Source organism: Anser brachyrhynchus (assembly GCF_964034855.1).
Source record: "Anser brachyrhynchus genome assembly, chromosome: 17".
In the NCBI taxonomy this organism is placed as follows: domain Eukaryota; kingdom Metazoa; phylum Chordata; class Aves; order Anseriformes; family Anatidae; genus Anser; species Anser brachyrhynchus.
In genome coordinates, this window is record NC_137710.1 from 12,038,084 (window position 1) to 12,061,900 (window position 23,817).

Below are 23,817 nucleotides of genomic sequence, written 5' to 3' on the forward strand. Positions count from 1 at the left end.
GCTCTGCGTTTGATTGTGTTCTGTGCTGAAGCAGTTCCTCTGACTTCCCAACAAAGCGCTTTGCAGCCTACGCTTCAAAACTCAAAGGGCATAGCATGATCCGTTTGGTTGTTTGATACAGTGATGAGTACGGTACGGGTAATCAGTGCTGGGCGTGCTGGAGTCTTTCGTAACAGGTATTACTAACTACTGAATGTGAACTGGTGTCTCATGCCCCTCTTGGGAGGGAGAAGTCCCTGTGCCCCTGTTTTCACATCAAACATACTAGTGTCATGTCTGAGACCGTGTGTTTTATTTCCTTGATTATAGCATGATTTTGTTCGCCGAGACCGACCACCAAGGGTACTAATAGACCTCATACAAAGGACAAAAGATGCAGTACGTGAACTGGATAACCTTCAGTACCGGAAAATGAAGAAAATCCTTTTCCAAGAGACACGGAACGGCCCACTGACCGAGTCTCAAGAGGAGGAGGAGGTACTTCTATTTTGTTACCCCATTTGCACTGTTCTAAGTCATCTTAGGGCAAGTGAGATGTTCCTGTCCTTAAGGGGCAGAACAAGCACAGCCAGATATGGATGCAGTCCATGTTGTTGGAATATCATCTGAACCAGCAGAGACAGGATAGGATAATGAGCACTAGCAGCCATTACTCAGTGTTAGATGTGCATTTATTGGCAACTTTAAACCTTTGTTTTTTTCAAATGGTTGCCTTTCTTCTGAAAGCTTTAGGGAAGAAACTCATTTGAAGGGAGATTCTCTATGATGAAAAATAACTCGGATCCTGTATGAAGGAGGGCCTACTGATGGTCCAAGGTTTCCAGTCCTACAAGCACAACCAAGACCAGTTGATTAATGCTAATATTTTTTTGAAATTAACATAGGCCCATTGCTTTATAGTATAGTTACCGTGAGCTGAAAAGCAAATCACCAAATTAGTAAGACTTGTTTTTTTAATTTTTAATCTTTTTTGCTTTTATATTAAAGATATAAAACTCAGCTGCAATTTAAATCTTGTAATAAACAACCCACTTAATCAGGGTATGATAATTGACACTAACTGTAGCTCAGAGAAGAAAAACAGTCATTTTTCAATTGATGAGATTAGATGGAAATTTATGTCGTTTGGTGCGGGCACATTAGATAAATAAATCGATGCCTGGTTCTCAACCACAAAAAATCACAGACAAGTTGATGTTTTTATTCCTTTTTGCTGCATTACAGCAAGATCACATGCAGTGAGATGCCCAAGTTTAGTGTATGTGTGGGGACTTGGCTTTGAGGCTTGTGTATGTCAGATACTCTTTTAAGGCTAGGCTAGAGCGTTGGTTTAAGAGATGGGCAAGTTTGGATGTCAGGAAAGCACACAGCAAGAACAGACTGGTGCTTAATACTGCCCTTCACTGTGGGGAAGATGCACAAAAGCAGCAAGAACAGCAACCACTGTGGTTAAAGCTACGAAGCGCTGCTGTTCTGACCCTCCAGCTAGGCAACTTTAAATCTTTAGGTTATTTATCTGGGGGAGGGAGAGCGGGGACGTCAGATTTTTGCACTGAAAACTTCAAGCTATGTCCACCTATGTGTGACAAACTGCCGGGAGAGTGACAGAACCGGAAGCACAAGGAAGTGAGCTTCCCACTTGACAATTCAGCAGATCCAAGCTCAACAGCCAAGGTGTGGTAACCGTTGACTCTGAGATGCATATTCTTCTGTTCTTCCCGTCCCCACCCCTAAAAAGGGGGAAAAAGTGTCTCTCCAGGAATTAACACTAATGAAGCTCACACTCTGCATGTGCACAGCATGCCCTGCACTGGGATTTACCCTTGAGCTTGCATACTACAAAAAGAGGTTGTATTGCTCGTGTGTACATTGCTTACTTGATGGTGAAGTTGAACACAGCACTCGCTTCAGTCACTAATGGTTAACAGAAGCTGTAAATGCCACAAGCCAGTTTCTCTTCCTACCTTAGTGTGAGGGACATTACAAATCCTTATTTTTAACACTAAAAATAATACTAATGCTTTCCTCAGAGCTCTTGAAAGGAACTAAAGATCATTTGGAAAGTATTTAAGCCCAGAAGTCAACATTGAGGTTGCATATGCAATCTCTTCTCTGCCCTTTTGTACATATGTATTTATTAGTTACATAGTCACATTCTCATCTCGGATGCCTGATTGTGTTATTTCTTCTGCAACTTTATATAAGCATCCTGGAAATGTTTTTATTCTCCTGTGTATACATTCTCTGTAAAATAGTATTCTTTTGTATTTTGGAATTTAAGTGCTTTTACACAGGCTCTGAATGATCTGCTAATTGCTTAAAAAATAATCAGACAATCAAATACGTATCTGTCAAGTCTGTCAAGTTTATCTTTCTTTCAGTTTCCAACCAAATGAGTATCCTGTTAATTGATTTGAAATGTAATTCTCCCCAAGCTCACTTCGGAGGCCAGGAGGAACTGGGTGCAGTAGCAAGCCATTCATTTTGGTGAACTGAAGCTATTTCAGAGCAGGAGCTGAAGGCTGTTCAGAGCTCTCAGTCCTCACTGAACTCACTGCAAGCATCTTCAGTCCCGTTAGTTTATTACTGGGGACTCCATACGTTCTCAAGTCAGTCCAGATTAAGCTCATACTCAGGGATTACTGAGCTGATACGAGTATACAAGCAAAAGAAAAAAAAAGTTGCTAACTTCTGGTATTTGTCTGTAGAAGAAAAACATGTCCTATGTGAGGAACAATTATTTAGGTATGTCTAAGCAGATTACAATAACTTTAATCGCTGTAATAATGCAGGCTCTTCTGAGTCAGCTGTTTAAAGGTGAATGAAGATTACATAAGAATTTATCTTGGCTGAAAACACAAAGATAGTATGTTGTTTTTAGCTTGAAAGAACGTCACTGCTGACTGCTTGGGACATGGAGGTTAAAACCTCTGCACCCATGATGTACCTGAGACAGCAGAATCATGAAAAAGTGGGTTCATCATTTTGCATTTCTTCTGACCCACAGAACGTGTTGCAGCATATACAAACTTGGAACATCACTTTAATACAAACTTCAGAGATTGTTCCTATCTTATTTATGAGACTCCTTTCACCACCAATCCAGTATTCCTGGATGCCTCCTATTCAATCCAGCATCATGCCCAGGCTTACTGCTATGTGCAAAAAACTGTCCTGACGTCTGATTTATGAGGATTGCAGGGGAGGAGGCAAAAGCTCACTGCCCCCTATGGAGTGCTGCATAATCCAGGCAGCCTTGAGAAACGTAGTTGCTGAAATACTGAGCAAAACCCCTTTAACTCTGCAAAGTTGCCTTTAAAGCAAACCTCGGGCACCGCAGTCACCCGTTGGGTAGGTGACCTCCTGCGGTATCTGTAACCCATGCCCCTTGTTTTATAGGACAGTGAGCATGGATCAAACCTGAGTAGGAAGATGGACAGTCTGGGCAGCAACCACTCCATCCCGAGCATGTCTGTGAGCACAGGCAGTCAGAGCAGCAGTGTGAGCAGCATGCAGGAGGTCCTGGATGAGAGCAGCCCTGAACTGGTCATGATGCATAGTGACGAGAGCACAATTAATTCCACTTCCTCCGTTGTTCATAAGAAGGTATGTCCTCTGGTGCTCTCCAAAGCTTCCTGCCCTCCCTGCTGTCGCTCGTGCTGCGTAGGGCCCAGCAAGCAGTGTGCTGTGGTCTTGTGCTGAGCCGTTTGCTGAGAGCAGGAGCTGGTGATGGGCTTGCCAGAGTCAAGTTCTGTGGTTTTTTTTAATTTTAACAGCTGAGCTGCGTTCAGATAATCTCTGAAAATACAAAGAGATGGCTAAGGAAAGGTAGCGCTGTCCGTGTGTAGGCAGGGCCCACGCAGACTTACTGCATGCCTCCTTACCTGCCCCGCATGTGCACTCCTTCACCTCTGCTTGTACCTTCAGTTCTTGTCTTCTTGTGAATGAGTGTGCTGTACTGTGTAGCACGGTGACAAGTGGTCACAGCAAAGCTAACTGTTTACCAGTCACAGTGTATGATTAAAATCTGCTTGCACTTGGATTTCCCTCATGAGAAGTGGAAGTGTGCAGAACTTTGGACCCTTCCCACGAGGTACGTTTCCAGTTAAATACTACTCACTGCTGCTCTGCTCTTTTGCTGCATGCTGTGATCTGTTGCCTTTTTGTTTTCTTGGTGTTAGATAGCAAACTGAAGTTGTCTACCTCTAAGTCAGCATCTAATCTGTAGGATTGTTTGAGTGAAATAGTTTTGGCTTGGCCTTAGCAGTGTCATTTACTAGTGGGCAGTAAAGCGTAGGCTTTGTGTGATTGCATTTGCAAAGAGCTTCAATGTGTACATGTGCTTTTTGCCAGAAGAGCTAAAACATTACAGCAGCAATAAAAGTATGAGTTTCACATTTGTGGGTTTCAACAAAGCCTGGTTTTAACTAACTAAATATTTGTGAGCATTTTTTTTCTCCTGAAATGCACTATTTATGCAGCTGAATATTGAAGCGTTTATAAAAGGGACCTCTCAAGTAATTTTGTCTCCAACAAAAGATTGTCTTACATATTTAAGGATATGGGAAGATAAGATGCATATATTTCAGTGGGTTACGTTTTTGTCAAATATGTTTTCAATAACACCTTTAGAGAGAGACCTTTTTGGAAAAAAATAGGTACAAAAGGCCAGTCCAAGGAACCATCGGAATGAAGAGCAGCGTGACTGATCTTACGTTCTGGGTGATTATAGTTGGAGCTTGTTTCTCATGTTGTGTAGGTTTCAAGAATGTGTATTTTGATTTTACATTGCCAGGTAGTTATATTTATGTATGCATTAAAATAGAAGTTGGAGAGATTGATTTACACAATAGTACATTATAATATTACTGATGGATCGGTGTCATTACAGTTGATGAAGACAAAATGTGAGCCAATCCTGCCAGACCTAAATTGCATTTGTGAAAGAAGTAGAGTTCCTGCCTGCATTAAGAATACTATTTCACTTTGTACTGATTGTATGGCACTTGCAAAGTACAAATACAGGAATACTTCTGAGGTTATGAATTCAATCCTCTTAGAATGGTAATAACTGCTATGTTCTGTAAGATGAAGACATTCAGCTGAGAACAATGCTCAGTTCAGTTAGGCTCCTTTTAAAAACTCCCTAATTCACAGTTTATGTATGGTGTCGTATTTAAGTTATGGACAGAAGTGTTAGCTGCCTCTGCTTTACAGGTACCTGTGGGCAGGGAGCATATACTCTCATAATCCTGTGGTTGCACACTATATGTGAGACAACACTTGCACTGTGAAAAAGCGTAATTATGACACCACATGAATGTTATCACTTGTTTGGAAGAACAGATCTTACACACTTTTAACGGAAGTAGTGTAAAAGAACTCACGTAGAGGTCACTTAAAGCAGATGTTTTGAAGTAATTTTGGAAGTACAAGAGCCAGATTTGCACTGATGGTCTTTATGAAATAGTTAACAATGGGCCGTGATTACTGCTCCTTGGACTGGAGTAGGTGTCATCGCAATTGGCAAACGTTACCTTCTGCTGTATGTATGCATTTAGAGTATGCATAGCAGGATATATACTACCCTGAAAATATAGTTTTAATTTAATATATGTCTTTTTTAAATTGTCTGTTACTTTGGGCAATGCAATTTTAAACAAAAAATATAAAAAATATATATTAATATATACATGAAAAAAATAAAACTGGAACAGGACATTTCAGGGGGTTTGTGTACACATACATTCATTCTGTTTTCAAGTTAAAGTTCTTTATTCTGAAAAAAAAAAAAAGAAAAAAGTTCAAATTGTGCTTGCTTTAACTGTTTCTGTAAACTGTTTAAGTTAATCCACACAACCTGTTTTTGTACTACCAGGTGAGAAGTAGGGAGCTCTGTAATGCTCCGGAGCCTAATCACAAACAAAATTAAAAGAACCTGGGGGTGCATGTTTAAAGTTAGCTGTTGTTTTGCATTTCATCAGCCTTTAAAGGCTAAAAAGAAAATACAGATGAACATAATTAGCCAGCTGTCTGCATTATGTGGACACAGGGTCGTCTACTAGATTGTTTTGACACAGGTCAAATCAGAGTGTTGTGTAAAATTATGGTATTCCACAAATGTGTTAATTAACAACCTCCAGATGTACCAGACTGTGCAAATGACCAGGATGGCTAAATTGCCTGAACCCTTCACATTTTTTAAGACTCAGAGCTCCAAGTGTCAGAGACCTTTCGATTTCTTTGCACCATGGCCCCCGAGTGTTGTGTGCAATTGTAAAATTTAAGGATGAACTGGTCTGTGGGGCTGTGCAAAACACAATTCCCCACCTCCAGTGCTTCAGACCGAGCCAGCCCAAGTGGCTTCCAGGAACGCTGTTCTGCTGTCCGAAACAAGTATGGCAAGCGGTAGGACTCGGAATGCTCCTGTGTGGTATTACTTTATTTCCATGAGACTTTATAGTAGTAAGGGGAAAAAAATAAGTCTCATTTAGTCTAAGCAACAAGCCAGTACGGTATTGTTTTGTTCAGCTCTGCTGTACAGAGTTGTTGCTGGTCCTTACCTCCTAAAGATGAAACTTTGACAATAAAAACGTTGCCAGGGGAATCCTCTGATTAAAATCTAGTTTATAACAAAAGGCATGAAAAGAGGACGCTCACTAACTGCCCAATGCCCGTAATAAACACGGACTTCTCTAAGAACTGTTGGAACTTGAGCAACTTCGCAAGTCCCCTGAATTACCCTGTGCACGCCGATGCCTACCGCTGCCGCGGTCAGCACACAGCCTTCCTGCTGCCTCTGCCCTGCTCTTCTGTGGGAGCTCTCCTACATGACAAGAGTTGTGATTCATACCTGGAAAAGGTGGTGGTTGTATGAGATGTAAAGGATATTTGGGTGTAATGACCTGCAGGCTTGAGTTTTGGCTTGCACGCGCAGGCAGCGATGAAACCTGTGTGCTATCTGGAGCTGTCAAGGAGGTCAGTGCTTGAAGCCTTTTCTAGAAAGACTCCCGATACATCAACCTCTCTGCGGATTATTGAGTCTTAGTCCGGTGTTTTAACATGAACGATGGCACCCTGCTTCCTTTAAATTCTTAGAAGTTGGGGATTTGCTGCAGTTCTATGTGCTGCTCTGCTCTTCATGAAGGTATTTGGTGTGTGCCATCAGAGGTGCAGCACACGGGTGAATATTCCTGTCAAGGTGAAACTGGATGTTTCTGCCTCAGGCTGATCCAGTTGGTCGGTTTGCTGTTGGCGAGGTTGTTTGTGAATCGGTTGCAGAAGACGATGGGACTCCTTCCTCTGTGTTTTGTTAGATCTTTCCACTTAATGTGGGATACTTTGCCAGTGCGAGAGGTTCAATGCTGCTGTGTGCTGAACAAATGTTCAGTGGTGAACTATGAAATACGATTTATAGATCTGTCTGCCCGGTTTTGCTGTGATTAAAATTTGAGGCAAAATTCTCATCGATTTATCAGTAGGAAAAAAATCAACTCCCATCCACCTACTGAGCTGTTTTCTGTTTGCTTCTGTGGCTTGCTCATTCAGTTGCCTTCTGAGCAGGTATTTTATTCACACAGGAAGTTTTGTTGCAGAAATGTCTTTTTCCCCCCTAGCATTTCGTGGAACAAGCTACATCTTTCTTTATAAACAAACAAACAAAAAATTACCGGTACAATTACTGCTATCTGGAAGGAGTCAGCTCAGAATGTCCGTAGCATAACACGAAATCACCATTAACAACAGGCGGTGAGTGTTGCTCTTAAAAATGCATGGCTGCTGCATTAGGTCGATGTTCCTGAGATGTTGGCCTGGTGCTAGGGACTGTAAAACCTGCTGTTCGGTGAGGAAGATGAAAAGATGGTGTGTGGTGGAACCGAGGTGAGGCTCTGGAGAGCAAAATTTGGGTTGTCATCCATGGGCTGACCTTGGGCAAGCCGTGCCATTTTGAGCAGTGGTTTTGCTTCTTGCCTGGTTTTAATATTTTACATTCATCCTAGCATGGTAATGGAGAGAAGGAAGGTGATTGAAGGACACGGGTGTTTCTAGAAGACCTTAGGAACCTTGTTTGTTCATGTGTGCTGCAGCAGACCGTGTATATTTGGCCTGATAAGTGAGGGTGCTGTGGAGCTACAGAAGGCACGGGAGCGGTGCTCCTCCCATGGACCCATGTGTGTCATATTAGCTATGCTGCTGAAATTTACCTGTTTAATCAGGATTTTTGGTGCGACTATTAGAGTCCAAGCCTTTTTTCGGGGAAGTGTGCAAGTCTGGGAGCACCCTGTCTGCCACGTGAATGTGCACAGATGGAAAATGGAAGATCGGCCCCGTTGCCGGTAATTGCCCTTCTGTAACACTGCCCCCCCCTGCTAGGGCAACAAAAAGCCCACCATGGGGATGACAGAAGTAAAAAAGAAACGTCAACTTGTTATTGCACTCTGTGTAGGCCCACTACTTGTTTGGCAGACTGTCCTTTTTAATCGTTTGGGCACGCTGGGGCTCCCTCGGGTAGCTGTGGGGGTGCCAGGACAGTCTCAGCCGTCGCGCTCGTCCTGCAAAGGCAAGGGGGAGCCTGGGGCAGAGGGGCTCGAAACAACGGGTGGGAGAAGAAAAAATCGTACTGCAAGTGGTTGAATTTGCACGGGTCCAAACCACAAAAAGCTAAACGCTGAGGACAGCAGCGGGGGAAATGAGCATCTGGAGAGGGAGAGGAGCATCGGTGCGACGGTGATGTGGTGGTGGAAGCGTTGGTGCGCGTTGGCTGGTTTCTTGTCCTGGGTCTTTCTGACCTGGCTGATGTCTGGAATGGTGACAGGGTGGCGAAGGTGCTCGTGCTCACCCACAGACACCCGCTGCATGAGCCCAGAAGTCGCTACTGCCATAGCCAGTGCTTGGTGTAAAGGCTGGTGTCTCCTGCTCACCATCGGTGTATGCATTCCTCACTTCCACAGCCTTTGGTTTGTGTCCATGACGGCCACAGACCTGATGAAACTCAGGAAGAATTGGCGGTGGTTAGCAGAAGGAGCTCGAGGAGGGCAGCCACGAAGCTGTGCCGGGAGCCATGCGGTGGGTGCGTGGCCGTCGGCTCCTGTCACGGGACATGACAGGATCCCAGCGGTGGTAGGAGCTGGCTGCAGGTGTGCTGACTTCTGGAGGCCACCTCTTCAATTAGCAGATTCACAGTGTTGCTTCTGATGAGCGTGGCTGGTTGGGGTCTCCGTGGGCTCGCCAGGAGCTCTGCTGTCCTCACACCCAGCCCGCAGCGCTTCGGCAGAAGCATGGCCGCTGCTCGCGGCGCCTTTGCCAGCGAGCGAGAAGGGGAAGGCTGCACGAGAAAGCATTTGTGCTAAAACCCGTGAGCTGTTGCTTTAAAAGGGAAAAAAAAAAAATCCTTTGTGGGCTGTGGAGAGAAAGTGCTAGAAGCGTGCGGGATCATGACTGGAAAGCAGGATCCCTGAGTGGCGGCGGAGGCGATCCTGCGCGGCGGCAGGGAGCGAGCCGGGACGCCGGTCCCGCCGCCGGGACAGAGGAGCTGAGCTGCCAAGGGAATGAGGCAAAATGTTGCTCTGGTGTTAAAAGGCAGCGGCGGCGGCTTTGCTAGACATGGAAGTCACGTTTTTCAAGGGATTACTCGGTTGCAGTGCTTTAAGCCAACGTTTCTGAGGAGCCCGGTCGCTCTGCATTGCTTTGTGCTTCTGAGTCTTTTTTTTTTCCGCACGTATGTAATACTGGAGGTTTAAAAAAAAAAAAAAAAAAATCTGCCAGGGATTCAGAAGGCATCCCGCTAGCGATCAGCTGACACGCCGAACCGAAGCTGCAATGTGTTGCTTATTCATTTTGTACCGTGGGAGCTGCAGGGGCTAGCAGAGAGCTAAACTATGCATTTCAAACAGCCGTGCTTGTGCAGAAAGAGGGCTGAGAGACAGGCAGCCGCCGAGGAAAGAGCACAGCTGGACTTTCTCCTTGTTTTTATCCATTTCTGCAGGATCATGTATTTATAAGGGATGAGGTGGGCCACAGGGATCGCAGGCCTGAGGTGCGGCCTACCCAGTCAGTGCAGAATCAGGCCCTCCACTACCGGAACCGAGAGCGCTTTGCCACAATCAAATCAGCGTCTTTGGTAAGCAGCCCCCACCCCTGCTCTCTCTCTGTCTCTCTCTCTCTCTCTGGGAAGGGGTCAAGAATTTTTTTTTTCTCTCTTAATTTTTTTTAATCTGTTGGCATAGCAACTAGATATTGCACCGAATGATGTTTTAGCTGTGTGTGTGAAATGTAAGGTGTAGGATATCTGTAATATCTGGGCTTTCACACTGCATATCTTTCCAGTCTATGTGGAATAAGCCACATTTGTGAGTGAAGCTAATATCGTTTTAGATTTTTTTTTCCTCTTCCACTTGTCTCCTTTGTTAGGGCTGCTAATATTAACAAATGTGCTTATTTGCATGTGCATAAAGAGTGTCTATGTGCTTGTGTGAAATACGGTTAAATGCTATGGAAATGCAGATGCATATGGGTTTTGAAACAATAAGATTGCTGTTTCCAGGATGAGCTGCTGATGATTTTTTTTTAATTTTTTTTATTTTTCCCATTCATTCATTCATTTATTTCAAGCAACTGTGCTGTGACTGCGCTTTGCAGGCTGATCCCCGGGTGGGATCGCGGGGTTGCAAGAGCCGAGGGCTCACGGCGGGGCTGTGGGCTTACAAAGAGGAGGGGGATGGGCTGAATCCATCCAGATTTGTACTATTGCAAATGTGATTGCTGTAAGATGCCTTTGTAGTAGCGAGAGGGGTGTGTGCTGCCAGAGTTGGCGGCCGCGCCGCCTCCCCGGCACCCGCGCGGCTGCGGCCGGCAGCAGCCTTCAGAGGGGCCTGCTCGTGGGAGCAGGGCGAGAAGCGGGCTATGGGGTGGGTGGATGGATGGATGGATGGACAGACATGTCACCGAAAGATTTGGGCCCCCCGGCGTTGGAGGTCACATGGACGGGAGCATTAGGAAGCACCGTGCCGCTTGCCCGCTGCCATGACATCATCCTGGACCAGCCCCGAAATTACAACAGCAGCCCTCCCCTTCTTGCTCTGCCCTGGCTGAATGATTTTTTTTTATTTTTTTTTATTTTTTGCCTTCACCACCACCATTTCTTGATCCCCCTGCACAGATCCTCCCGATCTTTACGCGTGTAAGAGGCAGCGGCGTGTGTGTGACCACAGCTAAAGGTTGCCAGCCGAGCGGAAAAGCAGTGGCAGTGCCAGCAGCCAAATATCTTCCCGTATGGTGGTTGCTGCTGCTGTTAAATCCTAAAATGACGCTGAGGCATTCAGACCTGTCACCAGACACTTTGCAGGCTGAGATTTGGGGCAGGGCATCCGAGTTCCACCTTCTGCAGGGGTGTTTCTGTGTAACACTGCCTGACTGCTCCCTGGGGCCGAGTCCCCTGCTCCCCATCCTCCTCTCCCCGGTTTCAGGATCCTCCATTCCCTGATCTCAGGATTGACCTAGAAATGGGCACGTTAGAGGTCTTCTGGTCTCCTGGAGACCCTCTGCCTTGCACATTTTTTCTCTTTTGTGTGTGTGCATACAGCACAGCACCAGCACTGTTATACCTGCACTCAACAAATAAAAGTAGGATCCGGTTAAGTTGGCTGGAAGGAAGAAATGATAAATGGCTCAAGTACCATCATCCAAGCATGTATGGAAATTGAGTCCTAGATTGATGGGTGTGTGAAATGTACTCATGATCTCTTACTCCCCCTGGAAAACTGCGCCTCCTGTCCTTCCCTCAGCAGCAGAGTCCATCGCTCTTCTTTTCCTCGGACGTGTCATCCCTGAGCTTCTTTGGTGGGTGAAGTTATTGCGTGGTGAGGCCCCCTTGGGAGCTGGTGAAAGAGGGAGGCACGAGGATAAGGACAGTGAGGTCTTCCCAGTCCTCTGAGCTCTGGGGAAAGCAGCGGATGTCCCAAGGTCACTCTTCAGTCCCATGGCAGTCCCCTGTGGGGCTGGGACTGTGTCTGCCTTACTTAGCCACTTGGATTTCCGGAATTGCTCAGCTTCAGTCACCAAGTGATTAAAAAGATACTGGGCCAGGAAGATGCTGGGCTTTTTGGAGAACTTTTCTGTCTCTGATTTTCTGTGGAACATGCTCTGATAAGGCTTAGAGTTCACACCAGCACAGCAGTACATGCACAGCATCTTCTGGGACAGGGGGAAGTCCCAACCCTTGTCTCACTGTGTTAGCCACGGGGCCTGTGGAAAAGCACACAACGTGTCATGTACAAACGTCGTTGTTTCCCATCACATGCATACGTACCCCCTTCCCCAACGAGAGAGAAGTTCCCCAAAACACCCCCTGGGTGTTACAGGAGGCGTTGCTGTGTCCTTAGGTTCTGAGATTGCATGGTAGGGAAGTAATTTCATTATGTTTACAACAAAAACAATTTCAGTTAATTTTGTGATGGGCTTTCCCTTTAATAATCTTTCACCTCTGAATTTTCCAAAATGGAAATCTAGAAAATAGTCTAAATTTCAACCATTTCCCCAGAACACAAAGAATGCCACTATATTTTCTTGGGTTTGAAGTGCTGCCGTGGCTGTCACACTTCTTTTTTTAATCCCTGTGCATTCAGTGCACCCATTCTGGGTGACCGGAGGGTGTTGGTGGCACGGTGCTGGTACTGGTACGGCCAAGGGAAAACTGTCACGCCTGTCCCTTGTCTCCTGTTCCAGTATCTTGGGGAAAGACAAGGTCTGGTGTTTAGCTGATATGGGAAGAATGACCTAAACACGTCCGAAAGTTAGTGCAAAACCAGAAATTCAGACTATTCATCTGTGTTAATGTACTCTTTGAAATGTTATCTTAAAAAATAAATAAAAATCCTGTGTGATAGCTCCTACATCACTGCTGCTGACCGTCAGTCGACTTCTCAGCACCTGGGCCCTGCTTTTGGGCACAGAAAGGTTACACAGCCGAGGGCCATGTAGCCTGCATTGCAGAGCATCCTGAATTATCAGACAATGGGAGCTTTGACACCAAATTTAACGATATGGGTGATATTTGGGTGTCAAAACATCTGCTGTGGGACGTGCTGAACACCACCCGTGACAAGAGAAGAGGGCAGCACTAGAGGAAGGGCACCGAGTGCGGGGCCGGTGGGCTGCGCACGTTGCTCCCCCCAGGCCAGATCCAGGGTCTTGGGCGCTCACATCCCTGTTGTTCACCCCTACATCAGGATACTGCAGGCTGAGGAAAGGCTTTCTGAAGGGCTCTGTCAACTTGGAAGTCTCGTCTCGTTCCAAAAACAAGCTCAAATAGCTTTAGCGAGTGAAGGGGACCACAAACAGGAGGGCTGCACTAGACAGCTCTATGCTCCCAATGTCCCAGAGATTTTAAGTGCCGTTCCCCTGCCCTGTTTTTCTGCAAAAGCATCACATGAATAATAAGGAAACCAGGCAGGCTTTCAGATAACATAGTGAAATGGGCTATCCACAAAGGAACGGGCTGTGAACATCTCTCTCCAGTCTTTCAGTGATGCTTTGATATTATTTTTAACAGGCTTAAAAAAAAAAAAAGAGGGCAAATGGGGTTAAGAAAACTGAAGGAGTGATCTTGCTTTTTGAAACAAGTGCTTACCTTTGGTCTTATTTTAAGCAAAAATTTTCATAGTCACTCATTCCGGGACCACCACCGTCTTTGGTCATTGTGTGTACCACCTTCTCCCCCTCTTTTTTTCGTTATGGCACTCTTGTGGCAGCATGGAACGGTGCTACGGGGAAAATACTCTGCGTATTTCTGCTGTTGTATTCAAAATCAGTATCTGAAAAGGAGATCAGGTGCCAGCCACATCTCCATCTTACTTCGTGGATTATCAGTGATCCATAAATTAAAAGTTACAACTAGGAACCTAAGCCTTGAAGCTGAGAAAGCTGCTGTGAAAAGGAAGGCTGGAGGTTCTGCGTGTTGATAAGACTGCACCTATCAACATTTTCCAGTGGAAGCTGTTCTTTTAAATGTGTGCAGAGAGGCACTGGTTTGCATTTCTGGGTGCCTTTCATGCTTGACCCCTTAACTCTCCACCACCTCATGCGTCTCCTTGATACCTGCTTTTGCAGCTTTCAAATGAAATGATCTAAGGGGTAAAACTTCATAGCAAGATCAGGCAGTAGGGACCCTACTGAAGGCCTTGGCGTTCTCTTTGAAATCCAAATACTAGCAAAAATATTACATGATCTCATCCTGGGTGTGCGAAGCCAAATGTCTGGGTACATGTGAGCACTCTTCTCTGGCTGCGGCCATTAAAATGGCATCGGGACAGTGTGACACCAAAACCTGGTACGTTTACATGGTGGCTGTTCCCGTGCACCCTCTTCTGCTGAAGCAATGACATTTTTTTCCAGATGCTTGTGCTCTTCAGCACATCTGTGCTGCTGCCAAACAGATCTTTGCCCTAAAATACTGACTTGTTCTTTCTTATCTCAAGGAAGTTCTCTCCTTGTGAGAGGCTGCTGGTGTCTTGCTCAGTCCTCTGCCACCACCCAGCAAAGAGGACTTGGTATTTTGGTTAGTTATCAAGAGGTGAGAATAACCCTCGCTTAGGAGAACATTCAGTGTCTTGGTAGAGCAACATATATATTTAAAAAAAAAAAAAAAAGGAACTCTAAGAACTGCCAGTTTAGAGAAGTTGTGAGCCCAGCTTCCTTACGTCAAGCCAAAATCTTGGAGAGTGAAAAAGAGGAAGTTTGGATTTTGTGACAAGTGAACTGCCTGTGAGAGTAGGTTGGGAAAGGCAGCTGCCTGTCTCAGCGCTGTGTATGCCAAAGATGCAGAGGGATAAGAAACTGAGAAAATGTCATGCCTTAATAAAAGCTGCTCTGTTTTATACCGAGTTTTGGTTCTGCCGATGACTGATTCAACATGCTTCAAGTAGAGCCTCAGGAAACCACAGTTTTCTGCTTTAAAGGATCCTGACATTTTCTGGTTACATGGAGGAGAAATTTTGCAGTGAGCAATTCAGTTTTCATCTTTTCCCATCGTAATCTGTGGGATTAGATTTGCAAAATACTTTTTAAAGTTCAAAGTGCCTTTGTCTAAGAACACTAGATAGGTGATTACTGAAACTTGCCCAGATTTTGTTTTTCAGATGGTCACTGAGGCCGTGCACCCATTACAGGCTTCATCTTTAAAACCATAATCATCCAGGTATTGACATATTTAGTCTGAAGTGCTTCTCTGGTGCCGAGCTGGTCACATCCAGCAGCTAATTCCAATTTCTTCCAACTTCATCCATGCTGTCTCTGAGATCACCATTTGTGGACCTCATCTTCGAGGCCGGAGTTCTGAAAGGGTGTTGGCCTTAATTAGAGATTATGGTGATAAATTAACTCTTTAGCATGAGCGTGCTGAATGCAGACATCAGATTCATAAAATGTCCAAAGTCTACTGCTCTTCTTCTCCCTACTGCTCTTCTTCTCCCTGGTCTTCAGGAATGAAATGCTGCTTCTGTTTTTTAGAGATTAGGGCAAAGGGAAAACTGGCAAGGTTGGTAGTGGATTTCTAGATCTGTTTCTTATGTTCTTGCTGTTTGCCTTGTTCTGCCAACTTCTTGGTGCTGAGCGTGCCCCGTGGAGTGCTCTGCTCTTTGCAACCAGGCAGGGCCTGAAACACGGCGCGTTCAGTCAGATCCCGTGCTGCTTCCTGGTGTTAGCAGATCTCCCCAAACTTTTCCTAAGCTATAGCAAAACACCCCGTTAGTACATGGCTTTGTGTTTCGGCAGTCGTTCCTACACTCCCACGTGTTCTGATGCCTGGCTGAGGAGGGTTTCAGTACCCAGCCTCAAGCATATGAAGGAAGGCTTCCACGTTACACCAGTGGCTGAGATATAAGCATGTATTCAATATTCAATCCAGACAATTTCAAAATAACATCCCAAAATTCCTTGTGCAAGGAGGACATGATTTGTGCGTCATCACAATGAATGTCTTCAGGTGCATCCCATCCTAAGCCTGAACTTTCCTTAAAGATCTCCAAAACATGACCTCCGAATGGCAGCAGTGCTGGAGCAGGTGCCAGTTCTTTCTCCTGGCTGCCTCTGGAGAAATTCATCAGCGAGGCTGGGCTCTTGCAGGCTGCAGGAAGGGAAGGGCTGTTGGTTCGTAAAGCTTCTGTAATCCCCTGCAAAGGGCTCAGCTCTGCTGCTCATTGTTAGTGTGAAGGAAGATGTCCCCTCTTCTGGAATCAGACTGCAGCTCTACGTGTATGCAAAAGGCTTTTGGCTCCCAGGGCTATCATATAAAGATCTGCCGATCTATATGTGACATTCCTGGGGCTGTATTCTTAATTTAAAAAATAATAATAATAAAAACAAATCAGTCTTGTACACTTTTCATCTTTTGAAATGGAAGCATTACCATTCAAGTTTTCTTCTGAAAAATTTTGGCACAACTTACTGGGTGTTTTTTTCCTGCTTTCACATGGCTGTACTTAGGCATGGAAATGATGTGGAACCTGTGAGTTTGTTTCAGCTGAGCGGGGTTTAAAATCTGCTTAGACCATCTGATCAGTCTCGTTAAGAGCACACAGTTCCAGAACAGTGTTCCCTTGTTAGAAAACTTTCAGTTCTGGTAGGGAGTGAGCTCAGTCTGCTATCTTCCTGCATTTCAAGAAGAAATTTTGAAGGAGGTTCAGGAAATAGGTATTGAGGGACTGAACTGAAACGGTGGTAACTTGGGGTTTCCAGGAACGGCGAGTTTCTCAAAGTGGGTACCACCTTGTAAGCCCACGTAACCTTCAGGATTTGAGCCCTGTGTCTGAAGGAGGTTGTACAGCAGCCACCTGCGTTTCCAGATCTCCTCCGGTGTTTCCTGTATTGATGAGTGGTAACCTGCTGGTTCCTCTGTTCATAACGTGACATTTCTGCTGTGTTACTGAAAATGCATGTGGAGTTGTCAGGAAAATACCGGGGGGAGAATGAGGAAGGAGAAACCTTTTGGCCTGGTTTGTGATATTAAACAGTAGCACCCTGTGGAACCTCAAACAGCATTCCCTGAAAGTTGACTTCTACGAGCGCAGCAGATCATGGCCTGCTTTACAGGTAAGCAGTTAACGGGGCAGCGAAGGTGGCCACGTAGCAGTTCTTTCCCTTTCCCTGCCATCAGGTTACAAGGCAGATCCATGAGCATGAGCAGGAGAACGAGTTGCGGGAACAGATGTCAGGATATAAGCGGATGCGGCGCCAGCACCAGAAGCAGCTGATCGCCCTGGAAAACAAGTTGAAGGCCGAGATGGATGAGCACCGCCTCAAGCTGCAGAAGGAGGTGGAGACGCATGCCAACAACTCGTCCATTGAGCTGGAGAAGCTGGCCAAGAAGCAAGTGGCTGTGATGGAGAAAGAGGTGAGTACGGATGTAGGCTCCCTAAATGTACGAGAAGATTGAGAGGGAGAGGCGTGTACCAGGTCTCAGGGAAAGGGCAGAGGAAGTACTGCTTAAAACCCATGTTCTTGAGCACACGGAGTGGTCACTGCCTGGAGCTGCGGTTTTGTGAAATAACTTCACAGCTACAAGCTGACCCTCTGGGTGACGGGCGCTCCAGTGGCACCCACCAATGCTGTGGGTAGCGACAGCCAGCTGAAAGAGACCGACAAACTTTGGGGGCACCTGGGGGGGCTTCTGCCTCATGGCTGAGGCGTGTTAATGAGGCTGTGACAAAGCTTGGGGTGCTGTAACCTGTCCTTCTGCTGTCACTCAGCCTGTTTAGAAATCGGTACGTTAATTATATGGTAATTAGTGGGCTTCTGCCCTCTGGGGTGGTTTCGGTGAAGAGACAGGAAGAGGAAGCTCTTAAATGTATGTGGGCATTATGGTTTCTTCTTGTGCAAGCAGCTTTCATTTGGCCAAATGCTCATGACTGTGTCTAGCATAGGATGGGAGAATGACAGACAAAAAAATACCCAAAAGAAGACCAATTTATGCTGGATTCAGTACCTGCTCCTTCACCCCTGTTCTTTTTTTCTTCCTTTCTCTGTGACTTGCAGGCAAAGACAGCTGCAGCAGATGAAAAGAAATTCCAGCAACAGATTTTGGCTCAGCAGAAGAAAGACCTGGCGACCTTTTTAGAAAGTCAGAAGAAACAATACAAGCTTTGCAAGGAAAAGATTAAAGAGGCAAGAAGCCATCGTTTTCGGGGCTGAAGGGGTGTGGCATGAACATGAACTAGACTCTCTTTTTGATTAACCTGAGCCAGCCCAAGGGTTTAAGGGATGCTGTCATACTTGGAAGCAAATTTAGATTCCCAGCTAGTAAAGTTTCAAGAACTGGGATCATCTGGCAATATTTCTAGAATTAGGGGTGCTAGAGAAGCCTTTGTGGTTTGCTGTAGAGCAGAATCTTTGAAAGCAAGGGTGATGAGGCGGAATGGGAGTTCATAGAGAACTCTTCTTCCCCCTTTCCCTCATTTGTTTTTCCCCTCAAGCCATAAGCAATCAGAGCAGTGGTACACGTCACTTGAATAAAAACCCTGGGATCACTTATATGAATTAGAAAAAAGGTAGGCTGAGGGATTTGGGGTTGTTCAGCCTGGAGAAGAGAAGGCTCCGGGGAGAGACCTTACAGTGGTGTGCCTGTACCTAAAGGGGGCTACAGGAAAGCTGGGGAGAGACTCTTCGTCAGGGAGTGCAGTGATAGGACAAGGGGTGATGGTTTTAAACTTAAAGAAGGTAGATTTAGATGAGTTATAAGGAAAAAAATCTTTCGTATGAGGGAGGTAAGGCCCTGGCACAGGCTGCCCAGAGAAGCTGTGGATGCCCCACCCCTGGAAATGCTCAAGGCCAGGCTGGATGGGGCTGGGGACAGCCTGGTGTGGTGGGAGGTGTCCTTGCCCATGGCAGGGGGGTGGAATTAGACGACCTTTAAGGTCCCTTCCAACCCAAACCATTCTGTGAAATAAGTAACTTCGGTATATAGCCTATATCTAGCCCAAACTGTGTTACTTTAGTACATCATCCCCGCCAGGTAGCAAAATCCTTTGCTGTTATAAATGTAGAGAGGACAGAATGGATAGTAAGTAAAGAGCCCCACTGGGTACCTGATTCAACAGACTTGAGCATGAGTCCTGTTGAAATAAAGGAAACTTAAGCCCAAGCTGGACTCCTTTGTAAAACAGGTGCAGAGCTAGGAAGGGAGCCAAGGATTTTGACCCATTCTCTTTTCTGGATGGCCAGAGCCTCCCCTGCAGCAGTGTTTTCTGTCTCTTCCTTGCTGCAGTGTTCAGCCTTGAGGCATTTGTGCTTAATCGCCATTTCTTCCTGCTCCTCTTGGTGTGTTAATGCAGCCCTGGAAGCAGTAGGGCTGGGCATGGCAGGGGAACAAGTCTGGTTCCCCTGGTACCTGCTGATTTTGGTGTCCTTTTGTGAACTGAATGGCAGAGGAGTAGCCAGCAACAGAAGGTCTTCCGAGTCCTGCGTCGCAGTGATCCTAAGGAGAGTCTTGTTTTTTGACTCTTTATGCATGCAGGAAATGAATGAGGACCACAGCACACCGAAGAAAGAGAAGCAGGAAAGAATATCCAAACACAAAGAGAACCTGCAGCACACACAGGCTGAAGAGGAGGCCCATCTTCTCAGCCAGCAGAGACTCTACTACGACAAAAACTGCCGTTTCTTCAAGAGAAAAACGATGATCAAGAGGCACGAGATGGAACAGCAGAACATTCGGGAAGTATGGCACTCTTCAGTTCTTTTTCTAGACATTTCTTTAATTGTTCTAGCTTCATGTCTGTAAAAGTTTGCCAGCTGCATGATACTAGATCTTCATATTTTAAGTTGTCAAACAGAACTGAGAAAAATGTAGGAAAAGTGTTTTGGGAACCCGTTTTCCGTACAGAAATGTAGTTAGCACATGGCTGCTTTTATTTACTGAAGGAGGAGGGTGGCAAAACAGGCTTGCAGAAAGAAACATTACGTGGGCCTTTAGTTTTTTTGGGGGGAGCCTGCTGGGCTGCTTTCACGTCACGGGGCAGTTTATGCCGTGTTGGGTGTCAGGGCCGCCTGTAGGATGGGATGGCTGAAAGAACGTCTTGTGAGGAGTTCTGCTGGTTGGCTGAAGGAAGCTCAGGCAGTTAAAATTTGTGTAGTGAGACAGTAATAACCTTAAAAGATCAATACTAAGTTGCAGACCAAAATGCTACAAATGTAAGAAATACCAGAAATTCAGTCCTGTTGTGTCTGTTCTGAGCATCTGCAAATAATCAGAAGTTGCTTTTGCCATTGGGCTCCACTCAAACCAGTGCTCAGCACACCCAGAATGGGTGGTAGTTTAAGGAGAAGCTGTTCAACATCTTGCTTTTCCTCATTTCTTATTAACCCTCGCTTTATGGGCTGCATATAGTCACATACCACTTTGGAAAAAGAATTATTACTTCTAGGTATTTTTCTGTGGTCATCGCTATAGGATCTGAATTCTTTATGGAATGTTTATTTTGGACAAGGACTATGAGAAGGGGAGGATATTTTAGTAAAGGTTGAGAGTGAAAGAGTGGTCAAAAAATTCTAATAGTCTTTTATTTAGTCTGCTACCATCAAATTTTCCATGATACTTAATGGTGCCCAGTATTTTACTTATCCAGAGCTTTGCTGCCCTTGACTTTGGATGTGCCTGGGGCTGCTCAGCTGCTTTGCAACTCACATCCAGAAGTCTCAACTGAAGAGTTGAGACACCCCAAAAATGAATGACTGTGTGAAAAATCAGATTTGGGCACACTTAACACTGCATGTAAGCTCTGTGGCAAGGGTGAGAACAGAATTCAGTTACCTAGCATGCTATCTGAGTGTGTTTTAACCAGGAAACACTCCTCTGAGTTCTTGCATTTAAGCTCTAAAAAGACCTTTTTCTCTGAATGATGTAAGTGTTGTTAATTTCCTGAAAATCACGCCCCTACTAATTAGTTCATATTCACTGGATCAGGCACCTGAAGTAAATAACACTTATACAGTGTTTTTTCTTGATGTTTCAAGTATCCAAGAGGTTTTCTTGTGCAAATGGGAAAGTGTTTGTGAGAAGTGGAGTGCCTCTGTTTGTTCTACCTGAACTGAAATCAGGCGTGGAACGGGCCCCAGAGCAGCTGGTTGGCCTGTCCTAAGTGTAAGGCACAAGCGTCGCAGCTGAATGCCCAGGCTGCCTCCTCAGTGTGCTGGCTGCCTTTGCACAGACAGGAAAAGATCTCAGCGTATCAGTAGATCTCGTTTTTTATTTTGGCTGTCAAGGGTGTGACTTTGGCTCAAACATGAACACGTGCGATGCCTTCGCAGTGGTTACAGCAGATTTGGAGGACCTGCCTGCAGGTGCTGACGTTGAGAAGTACAACAGGATTACAGCATGAAGCAACAACTCAGAATTTCTAATTAGATTTCTTGCTTTGACTGCAAAAATTTGTTAGACTGAGCCAACATGGGGCACTCCCCGTGCTGGGCACTGGATGTGTACGTAGTGCGAGGCAGCCCCTGCTGTGCCGGAGCCTAGCATGAAGCATAGCAATGGGTTTGTAAGCTGGGAGCTGAAGCAGAGGCATACCAGCAGACCATCTGTGAAGGTCACCAAATCACCAGTGAGAGGTACAGCTGTAATCACTGCTCAGCTGAGCTGGATTCTGCTCCAGGCTCTACAGGTTGTTGGCAATACCCAGAGACAGAAATAAAAGCAGCAATCAGGGGGAGAGTCAGTTATCATCCTCTTCCTTGGTCTGCAACGTGGTGAAGGTTTTCCTAGACTGTAGGGCTCTGTGTGGAGGAACAATTACGTACACGTTGCGAAGTAGCATGAAACTTGGAATATATTTTCATTTTACAAAAAGATACTGCACCTGGGGCCAGAAATCACCTGTGTGTGGTGGTGGACTAGGTAAGAAAAACTTAATCCATGTTGGATCTGATCTCCCCCGCTTTGGCCATTCTAGTATTAGTGGTGAATAAGAAGCCTCCTATCGTGGTGTGTCTAGCAGGGGCTAAGGCAATTTAAAACAGAAAATACCTAATTCTGCACAGTGCTGTCAGTCACCCCAGCTTGGAGCACCCGAGGACGTATTGAATACCTCAGGGCTCTCAGCAGCTGCAGACGGCTCTCGTGTGGCCCCAGTGCCACCTGCTGGAGACTCAGCAGGGGACCTGGGAGCTGGCAGAGGAGCGGTAACAGGGGTGCTAGGTGGCTGCTTTATTACCATTCCCATCGTGCTGCTGGTTTCGGGTTTTTCTGTGGCATGTGAAAGTCATAGAAGCTGTCTAAAGGAGTGAGTGGGGCACCCGGCCTTGCAAATTCAACTTTTGTCTTGTGCTCTGCTGTGCTCTTGTGCAGGAGTTAAACAAGAAGCGGACCCAGAAAGAAATGGAGCACGCCATGCTGATCCGGCACGACGAGTCGACGCGCGAGCTGGAGTACAGGCAGCTACACACGCTGCAGAAGCTGCGAATGGACCTGATCCGGCTGCAGCACCAGACTGAGCTCGAGAACCAGCTGGAATACAACAAGCGGCGAGAGCGGGAGCTGCACAGGAAGCATTTCATGGAGCTCCGGCAGCAACCAAAGAACCTGAAGGTGCTGGAAGCTTTCCTTCCTCCTCTTCCACCCTCTGTCCCGCCGTGCTTGCTGGGCAGGCAGGCTGTGCGCCTGCCGCTCCTCGCACAGCACCCACACCGCAGAGCCAGCGTTCTCCACCAGCACTGTGCTCTCCGCTGCGCCCCTTGCCTTTGCTCAGAGCTGTTTGGTGTAAGGAAGTTGCAAGTTACCGTAGCAAGGAGCTCAACAAGGATTATTTTTAAGTGCTGTGCTGATTGAGGCTGCTGGGTAAAACTAGGCTGGTCCTTAACCAAGTGTGGCAGAACTTGCTTCTGAGGGATGATGACCTGTGCTGTCTGCATGCCCTTGCTCGTGTCAGCCTGCAGACCTCGATGTGGGAAGGGGCTGGGTGATGCCTCTTTGATTTCAAAGGCAACAAAGGGAGAGAACCTGGGTGTGCTGAGCAGTGCCCTGCCCTAGTCCAGCTGCGGGTTGGTTGGAAACCTCTGAGCTGCCCTGGCAGATTACTGCTCCTCCTCAGAATGCCTTAAAAAATAAAAAAAAAAAAAAGGCAGTAGAGGGCTTTTATTCATCCTGTCCCACTCTCACTAGCTGTCAGATCTGCTGTCTCCACGTAGTGTGGTTGTGGTTGAGGGAGGCAGCTGGTGGAGGCGTTTGTGGGTATCAGAACGGGAGGCCTTTAAGAGCCAGGCCGCCCTGCGTTTTGGGAGGCAGGTGGCAAGGCGATGGGCGGGGCGAGCCGCAGGAAGCAGTGGCAGAAGGTGGAAATAGCTAAAGAGGGTTTCATTGGTCCTGATGCTGGCCCAGGCCTGCGGTCAGCAGCACCCCAGCAGGGGCTGAAGCTGGGCTGGAGCTGGCGCTGCAGGCACGGAGCAGCTCCTCACCCAGGTACAGGGGCAGGAGGCGGCACAGAGCACGGGGCACCTGTGGCTCTCCTTTTGGGTGCACTATAACCTCGCAAAGCTCTTCGTGCTCTTCACGTGGTTCCTTCCTTGGCAGGCTATGGAAATGCAGATCAAAAAGCAGTTCCAGGACACGTGCAAAGTGCAAACTAAGCAGTACAAAGCACTGAAGAATCACCAGCTGGAAGTAACTCCAAAGAGTGAGCACAAGACAATTTTGAAGAGCCTCAAGGACGAGCAGACGAGGAAGCTCGCCATCCTGGCAGAGCAGTACGAGCAGAGCATCAACGAGATGATGGCCTCGCAGGCGGTAGGTGCAGCGTGAGGCTCCTCCTGCCCGTGGGCCTGCGGCGTGGG

The 23,817-nt window shown here is 46.4% G+C and overlaps 1 protein-coding gene across 4 annotated transcripts in view; it reads left to right on the forward strand.

Moving 5' to 3' along the window:
• TAOK3 (TAO kinase 3) overlaps positions 1 to 23,817 on the forward strand; it is an 83,314-nt gene that overhangs the window by 57,676 nt on the left and 1,821 nt on the right. For 3 of the 4 annotated variants that reach the window (XM_080559120.1, XM_080559119.1, XM_080559118.1), the window contains 8 exons: positions 310 to 477; positions 3,400 to 3,606; positions 9,986 to 10,120; positions 17,150 to 17,386; positions 18,028 to 18,156; positions 19,505 to 19,708; positions 22,337 to 22,576; positions 23,558 to 23,770. In XM_080559120.1, coding sequence (XP_080415246.1) covers positions 310 to 477; positions 3,400 to 3,606; positions 9,986 to 10,120; positions 17,150 to 17,386; positions 18,028 to 18,156; positions 19,505 to 19,708; positions 22,337 to 22,576; positions 23,558 to 23,770 — 1,533 coding nt within the window. The remainder of the gene's footprint in view (positions 1 to 309; positions 478 to 3,399; positions 3,607 to 9,985; positions 10,121 to 17,149; positions 17,387 to 18,027; positions 18,157 to 19,504; positions 19,709 to 22,336; positions 22,577 to 23,557; positions 23,771 to 23,817) is intronic. The other variant, XM_080559121.1, reaches the window with a different exon arrangement.